The sequence below is a fragment of the Xenopus tropicalis genome, chromosome 1, assembly GCF_000004195.4.
Source record: "Xenopus tropicalis strain Nigerian chromosome 1, UCB_Xtro_10.0, whole genome shotgun sequence".
In the NCBI taxonomy this organism is placed as follows: domain Eukaryota; kingdom Metazoa; phylum Chordata; class Amphibia; order Anura; family Pipidae; genus Xenopus; species Xenopus tropicalis.
Window position 1 is genome coordinate 21,541,774 of NC_030677.2, and position 14,801 is coordinate 21,556,574.

General features: G+C 44.1%; 1 protein-coding gene across 3 annotated transcripts in view; it reads right to left on the minus strand.

Moving 5' to 3' along the window:
* Window positions 1-14,801, minus strand: part of zfyve28 (zinc finger FYVE-type containing 28) — a 124,350-nt gene that overhangs the window by 11,813 nt on the left and 97,736 nt on the right. The window contains 2 exon segments of one of the 3 annotated variants that reach the window (NM_001079030.1): window positions 1,865-1,969; window positions 8,865-10,214. In NM_001079030.1, coding sequence (NP_001072498.1) covers window positions 1,865-1,969; window positions 8,865-10,214 — 1,455 coding nt within the window. 3 annotated transcript variants of the gene reach the window in all.

Genomic DNA, 14,801 nt, shown 5'->3' on the forward strand with positions numbered 1-14,801 from the left:
AGGTACCATCTCTCCCTACTATACCTGCTATCCCACAGCCACAGTCCCTTCCCAGAGGCTATTATCCCCCCACTGCTACTATAGACACCATCTCTCCCTACTATACCTGCTATCCCACAGCCCCAGTCCCTTCCCAGAGGCTATTATCCCCCCACTGCTACTATAGGCACCATCTCTCCCTACTATACCTGCTATCCCACAGCCCCAGTCCCTTCCCAGAGGCTATTATCCCCCACTGCTACTATAGGCACCATCTCTCCCTACTATACCTGCTATCCCACAGCCACAGTCCCTTCCCAGAGGCTATTATCCCACTGCTACTATAGGCACCATCTCTCCCTACTATACCTGCTATCCCACAGCCCCAGTCCCTTCCCAGAGGCTATTATCCCCCACTGCTACTATAGGCACCATCTCTCCCTACTATACCTGCTATCCCACAGCCACAGTCCCTTCCCAGAGGCTATTATCCCCCCACTGCTACTATAGGCACCATCTCTCCCTACTATACCTGCTATCCCACAGCCCCAGTCCCTTCCCAGAGGCTATTATCCCCCCACTGCTACTATAGGCACCATCTCTCCCTACTATACCTGCTATCCCACAGCCCCAGTCCCTTCCCAGAGGCTATTATCCCCCCCACTGCTACTATAGACACCATCTCTCCCTACTATACCTGCTATCCCACAGCCCCAGTCCCTTCCCAGAGGCTATTATCCCCCACTGCTACTATAGGCACCATCTCTCCCTACTATACCTGCTATCCCACAGCCCCAGTCCCTTCCCAGAGGCTATTATCCCCCACTGCTACTATAGGCACCATCTCTCCCTACTATACCTGCTATCCCACAGCCCCAGTCCCTTCCCAGAGGCTATTATCCCCCCCACTGCTACTATAGGCACCATCTCTCCCTACTATACCTGCTATCCCACAGCCCCAGTCCCTTCCCAGAGGCTATTATCCCCACTGCTACTATAGGCACCATCTCTCCCTACTATACCTGCTATCCCACAGCCCCAGTCTCTTCCTAGAGGCTATTATCCCCACTGCTACTATAGGCACCATCTCTCCCTACTATACCTGCTATCTCACAGCCCCAGTCCCTTCCCAGAGGCTATTATCCCCCCACTGCTACTATAGGCGCCATCTCTCCCTACTATACCTGCTATCCCACAGCCACAGTCCCTTCCCAGAGGCTATTATCCCACTGCTACTATAGGCACCATCTCTCCCTACTATACCTGCTATCCCACAGCCCCAGTCCCTTCCCAGAGGCTATTATCCCACTGCTACTATAGGCACCATCTCTCCCTACTATACCTGCTATCCCACAGCCCCAGTCCCTTCCCAGAGGCTATTATCCCACTGCTACTATAGGCACCATCTCTCCCTACTATACCTGCTATCCCACAGCCCCAGTCCCTTCCCAGAGGCTATTATCCCACTGCTACTATAGGCACCATCTCTCCCTACTATACCTGCTATCCCACAGCCCCAGTCCCTTCCCAGAGGCTATTACCCCCTCTGTTACTATAGGCACCATCAGTGTGGCCCCTACTTTGAGCCATTTTAAGACGATTTTGCCATGATGCTGGATAGATTAAGACATATCTGCTATCAAGTTTCCCAGGAATTTTTTACTTGCTAGTACCCTGGCAAGAAACAAATGGCGCCCACACTGGGCAGACAGATGAGAAGGGAGGAGAGAGGAAAGTTTAGTGAGTTGAGCTGAGAAACACTGATTGTTTTGTATAAGAGAGAAGCAGGGGGTGGAAGGAGCAGTTGGTAGAGTTACTTATAGAGAATGGAAGTAGACATATTAGCGAGTGCCCTGTGTGGGGAGCATATCGGCACCATTATTACCTCAGAGAATCTATGCTGGAGAGACTACATGTAGTGACAGAAACACTCTCATAGTCACTGCTGGAGATGGAGCTGAGGGCGGAATCACGTAAGCCATCCTGAGAACTGAAAACAAGAAATAAAATGAACCAGACGGAAGCAAGAAATGAATTGCACAGTGGCAGCAAATTGATCTCGAATGGAAAGAAAAGGCAAATGGGAAGGCGGAACGCTTAGTGCTTCCCGGGGGGTTCTAGGCTATTGGTACATGTTGCGCTTCAGCCCCACACAGAGAGCTGCTAATTGTGTTATTGTGTCAGCTCCACACTGCACAGGTACCTCAGGTCACATGAGTGGAACTGTAGGCAAAGTATTTTTTGACCATTGCTTCCTGAGTATTTAGTCAGTAGAACGTTAAAGAGACAGCGGGAAGGATTTATGGAACTGCTAATAGCAACCAATCAGCAATTAGCATGTAGCAGTCTGGAAAATGAAAGCAAAGAGATGACTGGTTGCTACTGGGAACTGCACCTGTGCAATTTTGTATGTATAAAATTAGCCCTAGTCAGGGGCATTTTAGGGCTTAGTGCCACCCTGAGGCAGCCTAGTTAATGTCACCCCCCTTCATCCTGTTATGAACCCACCCTTCTCTGACCTCATTGGAGCGGGTGTGAGTCTAGAAATAAAAGCAGCAGACGAGTTTAAGCCATGGAAGGGACGCCACAGGGGACAGATATGATTGGCGGAGAGGGCAATGAGCATAATTAGACCTGCAACCCACTGAAGAACTAAATTAAAAGCCTGAATCAGCCTAACATGCAGTTAAACCAATGGCTTTCAGGCTGACCCATGCACCTCTTACTGTACCATCGGTGGGCAGGTTACTGGGGGGAGATTAGTGGATCAGGACAAGGTCCAGCGTAGAAGGGGTGCAATGCATAAAATGGGAGCAGGGCCTGGGGCAGATAAGGGCTTAAGTGGGTGGGCCAGAGTGGAACAATAAGGAATTACAAATGTACCAGTCAGTGGCGTAACTTAATGCGTCCCACAGTAAATTCAATTTAGGGTCAGTACATCAGTAAGTTCGCCTATTCTACAAGATGAAATTGCTATTTAATTAGGGCTTTACTGGCCCCCCTACACTCCTGGTACCCACTGTGGGGTGTGCTTCCTCTGGTTACGCCATGAGCACAGTAACTTCCTATATAGGGGCGGGACTTGCCGAGTACTGAAGCCTCGGTGTCACAGGCAGGGTGCGGGACCCAGTGCTTCCATTGGAACAGGAGAAATACTGACTGGGGAAAAGGATCTGAGTGGGTGTCCTGAGACATGAGACTCCTGTGGGGGAGCTGGGGGTGCTCTGATTGCCGGAAATCAGATAACTTCAATAACTCAGAGTTATGGCTGAGCAAATAAACATATGATTAAACTGGATGGATAAAAACAACATAAGAGAAGCAACACAAATAATAAAGCAGAATGGATAACAAATGGACATGCAGCTACATCTCACACACACTAAGCACTGCCTCCATTTTACCCTAATCATTTATCCTATATAACTTAGGGAATTTGATTGTAAGCTCTGTGGGTCAGGAACTTCCTCTTGTCTCTTAACACTTGGCACTTAACCTCCAAAGTAAATGCCATAACCATATAAAGGCATGAGGCTGCAGGTCAAGTCATGTAAATCCCAGGTGACTTCTAATATTCTGATATGTTACAACAGAGGTACATTATTTATTATACAGAAGTTTCAGTGAATCATGTGACACTAATAGCATTACACACTAAGCACCGATTATAAATGATGACATCACTAAGCACTGATTATAACTGATGACATCACTAAGCACTGATTGGGCTCTCTTGAAACCCTACTTCCAGGTATCTATCAATAAACCTAGACTGTATAAATATCTCTAGTTCTACAAATTTAGGACATAACAGCACAGTTCCTGGGTAAATATCAGCTGCTAGGGGCTTAACCACCACATTCCAAGGAACACAAGTTCCTAAATAGCTTAACTGTGTATATGTGCCCTTCTGTATGGTGCTTGAACTCTATGGTTTATCTGAAGCAAAGAACTGCTGGTATTGCCTCGGCTTATACATGGCAATGCACATTGTGAACATTCTACCACCCAACTTATCAACTGTTAACACTAAATTTTATTTAGTCAAGTTCCTCAATGAGTCCTTTGGTTCATATGACCATCAACAGACCACGTATCTTGGCAAGTACCCCAATTCTAAGTTGATCCAGCTCGCACACATCTTCTATCAACAATAAGGCGCTAACTTAGCCAGAGCATTATAACACCATGGAACCCTCTTGCGACTAAGCCAGTACCAAAGCTCTATGAAGTCTATTTGCTCTTGATGGACCAAGAACAGTGATCAAAAACCAGTGGTAGGAGAACATACTGAGGCAGGCCGGCTGAGGTAACAAAAGCACTCTACACCCCTTAAGCTCTGGTCAAATTTCCCCTCTGTCTGTCTGTTAGTTAATAGACTCCTGAAATATCATGCCCAAAGCACAAGCTGAAACTCAAATCATGAGATATCGTGGGCAACTCTCCTAATGACAATGGCTAGTTGCATTATGAAGGAAACCAAGAGGCATGAGAAGAAACATTCTCAATTTTTCTCATCTCGCCAGAGAAATTTCCTGATGGTTATGACTGCCTGCTAGTGCGTTACCTTCTCACATTCAGCATTTCTCAAGCATCAGGAACCCAAGTGCAGTGGAAGAAACATTTCAGTTTTAATGCATGCTGATGTGCCCATTGGTTTGAATAGATCCCGGGACATTCTGCTGATGCCTTGAGGGGACAAAAAGCACCGTGCCACCAATTTTTTTTGGTGTTTCAGGAGAGCCCATCAGGCTTGGGCAAGCATATGTCCTGCCTATGCACCCTACCGGAAAAATGGTGCCATGGAGCAACAGGTAATTCCTGAAATCACCCCTAATGATTTTACCTCTCCTTCTCATTTATGATGGTGCTGTGGTTCCACCGTTGCTTGACTATTCATATTTTTAAATTCTTCCTAGCCTTCTATAAATTGCGTATTTATTTTTTTTGGAGTTGGGGGGCAAACTACAAATTACAATTAAATTTGATTGACGTGCCCAATACAAGATGGGAGTGTGTATATATCTGCCTCTTTTATGAAAATAAGGGTGTCATTTGTGACATGCCCGGGTTGTTACACGCGGAATTAACTGCCAATCTCAGGAATGTAAGAGCGGTTTGCGGCACGCTAACAACATCAAAGGATTAGCCTCAGGCTTTTAATCCAATTCCAGGGGAAAAAAATTGAAATTAGTTTTACAGGGCAAGTGAATCCATGCTTTGTTACTAATGTCGCTGGCCCAGAGTGTATTTCTCAGCACATTCCCACATGGGGAAACAAAGTGAGGAACACATTTAGATGTTACATAGACACATATACATACAGGTGTAAAAACTCCAATAACCTGCCACATGGGGCGAAAGGGCCCAAATGCACAATGCAACTGAAATTATGGGAAGAAAACACTGCACTGTGGTGACTGCTTTCAAAACTGCACTTTCAGTTAGTAAATGACCTCTACTATGTGGTAGGTATGCTTAAACATTGATGCCCTTAGTACCCAGATGACAAAAAAGCAGCAACACATGCTCTAGCACATGAGGGGAAACAGAGAGAGATTGAAACGACACCATGTTTCTAACTTCCTGGTTCTTGCAAGTTAATCAATAAGGTTATTAGTGCATAATAGATTTCTGCTAATCTGCAAAAAAAAGTCACAAAAGGATGAAGGGAGAAGGTTGTTTATACAAAGGTAATTATCTTAATTCAAACTAACTCAACTAATTACAATGTTAGTAAGTGCTAAAGTAGTGTTTTGCCAGTCACAACCAGCATACACGGGCCGATTGTAGCTACCGATATTGGTCCCTTGGATTCAGCAGCTTATCAGCCCGTGTAGGGGCAGAAACGAGGGGCCTGCCCGACCGATATCTGGCCTGAAATTGGCCAGATATCGATCAGGCAAGTTAAAAGATTCAGTCGGATCAGGGACCGCAACGGCTCGTTGATGCAGCCCCTGAACCGACTGCCCCATTGCCGCCAATATAATTCAGGGGCCAAACGATCGAATTAGCCTACATGTTCCCCGATATCGCCCACCCGTAGGTGGGGATATCGGGTGAAGATCCGTTTGCTTGGCAACCTCGCCAAGCGAGCAAATATTCACATGTATGGGCACCTTAACTGGCAGATACACCTTCAGGTCCCAGGCTGGCCCAAAAAGAGATGGCTGACATGGTGGCATCCTAGGATGGGGACTAAATACAAAAGAGCTTGGAGCTAAATAAAAGGCACTATATGTATAATATACCATTGCAGATAATAGAAAAGTATATCATACTATGGATATAGCCTGACCTTTTATTTTAAGAGCTCAAACCATCTCCCCTCTGCCAGGCTAACAATAAAGGTTAAAGTACTGACAAGGGATGCTGAGCTACAAAGAGTTAAAGGGTTGACTTTAGCATGAAACTGTCTAAAAGTCTTTCTAACGGAGTGGTGTCCTCTTGGGTAAGGCGAGTAATTGTAGCCATGGCAGCCATTAGCAAGAGCAGCCAGAGACTTTATTTGATGAGCCATTAAATTGCTGACCAAATGCAAAGAATGTCAGAGTTCATTTATTTTCATGACATCGAGGGAGAACGGTGCGGAACATGGACGATTTCAGACTGATATTATTGCATCGGGTTCTTATTCTTGGGTATTTTTGTGTCAGATACTATCAGGTCTGAACTGGGATTTATAATAAGCCCTGCCATTTTAAGTACACAGAGGCCCAAACAGCCCCCCAGCCCAATAAATAGTGAGTGACTATGGCACCTTACAGCAGCCCCTCTGGCATTTGCCAGAACCCACAGATTGCCAGTCCAGGCCTGATTTTCAGTACACAGAGGCCCAAACGGCCTCCCAGCCCAATAAATAGTGAGTGACTATGGCACCTTACAGCAGCCCCTCTGGCATTTGCCAGAACCCACAGATTGCCAGTCCGGGCCTGGATGAACCAGGAATGTATTCTTACAATCACTTGATACACCTTATGATATACCATAATGCGGTGACTGAAAGTATTCAATGTGGCATGGGCAAATTCTAGGAGTACACAAACTCTACCAGGATGGTGTGTGCAAAGAAATGGTGAATGGCTGAACAAATGGAGGTGGGTTTCACATAAATCTCTCTCTGCTGCTCTCATGGTCCCTGGCACTAAAGTACTATCCAGAGCTGGCTGCGACCCCCCTAAAAACACTACAGTACGAAGGGGCCAATGCACAAAGCACATATGGGTAGCTAGAGGTGCGATGGGGGCACAAATGTTTGGTAACTGTTACCAAAATTGGGGCAGATAAGCCAAGCTCTACCCAATGGCACCCAACCCACGATGATAGCATCCCTAGATTCCCCCAGCCACCTGCAGACGGCTAATTTATATACTCACATCGGCCTGCCCTCTTTGGTGACCTTAGAGATAGCCGGTTTGGGTATGGGTATATTAATAATGAGGGTGGGTTAGGGAACCAAAGTGATACCCTCTGTAGCTGCCTAGTGCATGCTGAACCCTACTTGGGAAACATTTGGTGTGTATGATTAATGGATGTCACTGCTTGAGTAGAACCTGTTGAGAACTATTAGGTCTAAGCTAGAGTCCTGCAGTGTGTGGGGTACCCACGGATTACCCGCAAGAAAAGCAGGTACGTTGTGGTTAGGATTTCCGGATGCACGTGTAGATACAGGTTGGGTTGCACGTCTTATCTATATTTCTTATCTTATATTATTAATATTATCTATATTTTACACCTTTTTTAAACAATTTCCTCTACCCCCCAACCACTTCTGATGATGTCACTTCCAGTTTGCAGTGACAGCACTTCCTGTCTAATGGTGCTCAGCGGGTTGTGAATTTGGTTGTGGATAAGGCAGTCGTGGGTTGGGTTGTTTGGTCCAAGTGAGTAGAAATGTGGGTTGCGGGTCTGGGTCATGAGTTGCACGCCGGGTTTCAAAAATTGGTTCCTTGCAAGACTTTGGTCTAAGCTACTGACCTGGTGGTCTATAACCGGACACAGGCAGTGGACCCCAACAATACCCTTTCTTATGTTTACAGAACCCTAATGCACAAATGCTGGGGAGGAAAACAAAGGCTGCCCCTTAAAGCAGCTTCCCTAGGCAAGAGCCCCTAGGTGCCCTTATAAAAAATACAGCCCTCTAGATCATGTGGTACTTACTATGATGCAGATTTAGCAACATATCCAATTATAGTGGAGGCTAAAAACACAAATCCCATACTCATATCATATGGTCAGCCAATGACCATATCTACTATTTTAGTTTTTTATGCCACATATTCACAAATTAAGCAAATGTCAACATCAGTGTTGTGGTCATTTACCACTGGAGTGCAAGTGCTGGCATGATAAGGGGGTGCCATATTAGGGCCCATAGAGGAAGCATTTTCATGCCTAGCAATTGGAGGTTCTAGAGAAAGACTGAATGTTGCACACCACATACAACCTGTGTATTTCACACCTGGTTTTGCACTGTGGTGTGTCCTGAATGATACAAAAGAAGCGACAGTACGTATACTCTTTATGCACAACAAGCTATGACCTCGACCCATATACCTTAATTTTTCTGATTTTTTTTTTTTTTGAGTTGTTTGATGAACATAATAAAACATGAATGTCAATTTTGCCCTTTAAACAACCTACCCAGTCATTAAATGGTTCATTTCCGCTCTAATAACTTTAGCAGGTAAAGGTTCTACAATTAACTTGAATGTACAATGACCTGTATAACCCATCCCGTGACATTGTGCCTTTACATGGTCACTGAATTCCCTGGTGAATTCTATTATTCTCATACATTCTCATCTCATTCTCATCTCAAACCTTTCCCCTTGCTTATATATATAAAAGCACATAAGGTATAAAATAAAATCAAAGCTCTGTACCTGGAACTAGATGTTATATTATCTGCCGAGGCCCTGTCGGAAGGTGGCTCCTCTACTTCTTCTGAAGGTCTCTCTTTGTTGCCGGTTTCTTGTCTGTTTGACTCACTTCTCAACTGATCGCGTGAGGCAGTCAGAGGCTCATCAGATTCACTGTCCATTTCTATCTGGGAACCTGAGTTGAGTGGCAGGCACTTGGATGAGTTAGGATACGGTTGCTCCTGTCTTGTTGTCTCTTTTTCCGCTAACAAAACAGTCGGACTGTCCATTTTTAACAGCTCTTTGGCAGACACTGTACAGTCTGATCTGTCGAGGTGGCCCAATTCCTTGGACTTTATTAAGCTGTAGGAAGCATTTATAACTTTCCCTGAAGAGGGTACATTTCTTAACCCTTCTAAGCTATCCTCTCGGGTGTCTTCACAGCTCCCACAACATACGCAAGAGTTAATTAAACAGTTTGTAGCTGCTATGCTAAGCTTGTGGGATTCATCTTCTTCGTTACTGGTCAGTGGGTCTGAAGATGAAGGAATGCGGTTGCTGGCAAGGTTGGGAGATGTTTCCGGAGAGTTTGTTAGGGATTTTGGGTTAAAGATGACAGTTGCAGAGATCTTCATTCCCCCAGTCCTGTGGGCAATGATTTCTGCAGTTTCTGCATCTTCCCCATTTGTATCCCATCCATTGAGGTATAACTGTGATTCTGGAGCCTCTAAACAACTACAAGAGTTCTGGAGAGATGCACTGGCTGCCAGCATTTTACTCCCGTCAATGTTGTTGTTATTGCTTATATCCCTCTGCCCATCTTTCACGGAGACAACATCTGCTAGATCCCCATTTTGTAAAACGGAGTCTTGGTAGAGTGCTGGCTGCTTGGCGTTGTAACAAGAGTTGTTGACCCATGAGATTGTAGTCTCAGAAGGCCTAGACCTTGCAAGAACCTCCCCTGATCCATCAAGGTCCTCCATAAAAAACACCCTATCCTCCTCGTCCGTTAGATTATCTAGGGCGCGCCTGCAAGGGGAAGCCTCATTACTAGTGTTAGCCCTGTGAGCTGGAGACTGGTAGACACTTGGTGGAGAAAGTAAAGAAGACATCTCATCCCCTACTCTATGAACCATCATATTCAGCTGTTCCAGTTCTTGTTCATCGTACTGCATAGAGCATGCCAGCTCCACCTCTGTGTTCTCAGCTTTTGCCATGGGCGGCTCCTCTGTAGGTAAGGCAGTTACTAACACAGGAGAGATTGCTGAGGGCACTTCAGGATCTGCATTGGCGGGAAACTCCACATCTTGTGAAATGCAGAGGTTTCGCTCTAGGGTATGTAATTCGTCTTCTGTTAAGGTCTGGAGAAGATCTCTGGAGGGAAATAAGAACAGAAAGCATGTATATATGTGCTGCATATACAAGTAAATGTATTTTAATTTGGTCTAGTAGTTTATATTATGTTTAGTTCCCTTTAATGTGCCCATATATATTCCGCCACTATAGTGAATTTATGTATATAGGTGGCAGATGCCATATTGTTGTTTCAGCCAAGGAACTGCCACAGCTAGAGGTGTATTTCTGGTCCATGTCGGCCTATCCCCCGGACCCTTAAGGCCCGCCCTTCAGCAATAGACACATGTTTAGTAGAGATTCCATACTGCGCATATACTGAAAGCCCAGAGACAAGTTACCTTCCCCTCCCAGCCACCAGATTTAATGCCTATCTCACTGGCCGATGGGAGCATTTTATTAGGGTGTCATTTCTTTTTATACCCACTCCTGAGGGCCACCCCACCAAAGCTGCCACCCTAGGCATAGGCCCTGAAGTTCCTAGTTATAAATATGGCAGCTCCCACTCATATTATAAAGCATAGGTATAAAACCACACATAATATCTATGTCTTCCTACTGTTCTGTCTATTTATGTCTCTGAAATATCTTTTTAATTTTTTCTTGGATTTTGCAGGCATAAATGAATTTCTGAGCATCCGGCTGACCCCCACTCCCCAATAAAAAGAAGCTGAAGACATATGTAAACCGTGAATTTTATTTTGCTTCCAGGAATGTGAGGGGGTGGGGGTGATGTGACCGGCATAAATACATACTGACCCTCTCTCCACTAAATGAAATCCTGACCTTTCAATAATTCAGAGCATTACTGATCTTTCCAGAACCTTGGGATGGAATATCTGAGTGGCAGAAAATTCCCGATGCCAAGTCCATAAACAAGTCCCTATGTACGTAGTAATTCTACGGCCTGTGTTTATCTGCAGGCTGAAAATTAGCCCCTATGCTTATAATATCTGATAGTTGTGGCTGCACCCTGAGCCGCTGAGTCGGCCCAGCCGCAGGCACAAAAAGCGGAATTTGGCACAAAACTGTTTTTATTTTATTTTATTTATTTTTTTTCTCTGTGTGCTTCAGAAGTGCTTTATATTTAAAGTATAACTCCTGCCATTATGCTGGGAAGGGCACCAGGAACATTTTCCCGTGTAGGCACTTTTATCTGTTATGTTATTTTGTAACAGACCAAGGGGTAGAATTATGAAGATGTACAAAATTCACCAAAAGAGTCCAGGTGATTACCGTTCAAATAAGACGATTTTCTGCCATCTACCCCATGAGCTGTAAATATGGCAGGGGGCAAAATGCAGGGAATTAGCCCTTTGTGCAATTGTGTATATACCCTTAAGGGTAAGGTATTCAAGCATGAAGTCCAACAAATGCTCTGTTGACTTGAGACTTTGGATAATGCTTTGAGTAAAATATTAACATCTTAGTGCTTAGCTCTGCTTCAGATGTGGCAAATACACATTTAAAAAATCTGGCTTTTATGGGGGGCCTAAAAGTGAAAGCACCATAAGATGGGCTATAGTGTGCCTAGTGTGCCTCAGGTACAACACAGACACAGAAAGGTCAGAGTTCCATGGAGTACCAAGGTTTCCACCTAAGCCTTTCCCAAGGCTCTGATAGGCTGTCCTTGCCAGAGTCTGGCACGCACTGTAACACTGGGGGCTAGTGAGCAAGAAAAGGGTTAATATTTAATTAGTACAGGCTCTTTAAAGGTATTCTATCATGATTTTTATGGGGTACGTTTTATTTCTAAATGACACTGTCTACTATAGCAAATAATTCCCTCTGCCATTTAAAATTTGATTCTTGAATCAACAAATGTATTTGTAGCTGTAATATTGGTGTGTAGGCGCCATCTCAGTGCATTGTGCCTGAGTCTGAGCTTTCAGCCAGCGCTACACATTAGAACTGCTTTCAGCTAACCTATTGTTTCTCCTACTCCCATGTAACTGGAGGAGTCCCAAGCCGGACTTGGATTTCTTACTATTGAGTGCTATTCTGATACCTACTGGGAGCTGCTATCTTACTCCCTTCCCATTGTTCTGCTGATCGGCTGCTGGGGGGGGGGGGATATCACTCCAACTTGCAGCACAACAGTAAAGTGTGACTGAAGTTTATCAGAGCACAGGTCACATGGCTGTGGCACCCTGGGAAATGAAGAATATGGCTAGCCCCATGGGAAAAACAGATTACAATGCAGGATTCTGCTGGAGAAGCTCTATTAACTGTATTGCTTTAATTTAACAGGTAAAACCCTTTGTTTCTGCATTACTTTATATTCAGTTTCAGTGAATTACTCCTCAAATCTTTCAAATTCTAAGCAAAACCTGCCCTGGGCACTCAGGAGAGACAATTCATGTCACCTTCAATATAATGAATCTAATCCAATGTACCTTAAACACTGCTCCGTATCATTCACACCCAGGGGGAAGGCACATTTGGTTTTAGAGTCTTTTTTAAACAATAAAATAATTTAATAATAAAATCACATCTGGGCATTTATTAAAAGATCAGAATAGAAAAAGCACAAACAAATTTAAATGCGTAACAAAAACAAACAAAAACCCCACAAAACCCGGATCAATATTTGCGGCGCCGACACACATTTTGTAGACAATTCCCATAAAACCTACAGATCTACAAACAACCTTGGAAGTTGAACTACACACGCAGGATTTGGTCAAACCCACCTGTTGCTTCTATACTATACTGTCTACTACAGGGCCCTCTAGAGAAAACAAGGATTAAGTGGCGATAAGACATTCCAGATCTGTATAATAAATAGTAAAAAGACTCCCCTAGGCAGAACCATCAATTTCTGAGAGAAATTTTATATATTCAAATAAAGTTTCTAGACAGGAGGTACTTCTATCCCATATATTCTACCTCCCACAGTGGAATAATTCTATCCCATATATTCTACCTCCCACAGTGGAATAATTCTATCCCATATATTCTACCTCCCACAGTGGAATAATTCTATCCCATATATTCTACCTCCCACAGTGGAATAATTCTATCCCATATATTCCAACTCCCACAGTGGAATAATTCTATCCCATATATTCTACCTCCCACAGTGGAATAATTCTATCCCATATATTCCAACTCCCACAGTGGAATAATTCTATCCAACATATTCTATTCTAATTATTCTATCCCACAGTCTAACCATTCTATCCTATACATTCTAATCCAAACAGCAAACCAATTCTATCCTGTTTTATCCCATATTAGCTAACCCACACAACTGATCAATTCTATCCCACACATCTAACTGTTCTATCCCATATAATCTCACTCACACAGTGATCAATTCTATCCCACACATCTAACTGTTCTATCCCATATAATCTCACTCACACAGTGATCAATTCTATCCCACACATCTAACTGTTCTATCCCATATAATCTCACTCACACAGTGATCAATTCTATCCCACACATCTAACTGTTCTATCCCATATAATCTCACTCACACAGTGATCAATTCTATCCCACACATCTAACTGTTCTATCCCATATAATCTCACTCACACAGTGATCAATTCTATCCCACACATCTAACTGTTCTATCCCATATAATCTCACTCACACAGTGATCAATTCTATCCCACACATCTAACTGTTCTATCCCATATAATCTCACTCACACAGTGATCAATTCTATCCCACACATCTAATTGTTCAATCTCATATTATCTAACCCACCCAGTCTAACCATTTTTCTCACATTTATTAGGCAAATCCCAATATATCCCCAGGATGGTAAGAATTAAACTTCCAAAGAAGCCAAGATTACTAGTAGTGACCCAGAATGTGATCCTGTCCCGAATACTGGTTTACAAAAATTAAAATTTAAAGGGCAACTTAAGTCTCCAACAGTGGCGTGAAGCTTGCTTAGTCTGTCGGAGTAATCTGCATGGAGCACGTCTCAGCAAGTGAAGCTATATACATTCTCCCCCACTCATAACTGCTCAGGATAACGGCTGTTTGCACAGGCTGCCACTTGACTGTGTGAGCGCTGCCATTCTGGGAGTTGACGTTATGGGAAAGTTCTAGGGCTAATGTCATTTAACAGCAAATAGCTTCTCTTTGTCACTGTGGCAGCCGATAGCAGGAGCTGTCTGTCATCCTGACTGGTGTGTGATCCACCGCTCGGCATTGTGGGCCTCCCTGGCAGGGAACGACTGTCGGTTGCTCTGCCAGACTGATTGCATTTTGGGAATTGGATAAGAATACACGGCTCAGGCTGCTGATAGAAGAGACACTTATGGCTTACTCTTTGGTCACACTCACACATTGCTATCCTATGCTGAATGGTGAATGGTTTATAATGGTTTTATCCTGTCAGGCTGTTCTTTGAGTAATTACTATGTGGTTTGTGTTAAATATGAGACTATACAAGGCTTCTGTCTTATCTTCTCTTAGTAAAGATGCTGGCTCCAGCGGATGGTAGGTGACTGATAATGTAGGGTTGGAGGCAGAGCCAGGGGCCTGCTTTGTGTTATTCTGGCAGTTGATAGCGCACAAACATTCTCTTTTATCCATTGAGTTTATTGGGGTGACAGCACTTATCTCTCTTGGCATAAATTAGGCCCAGAA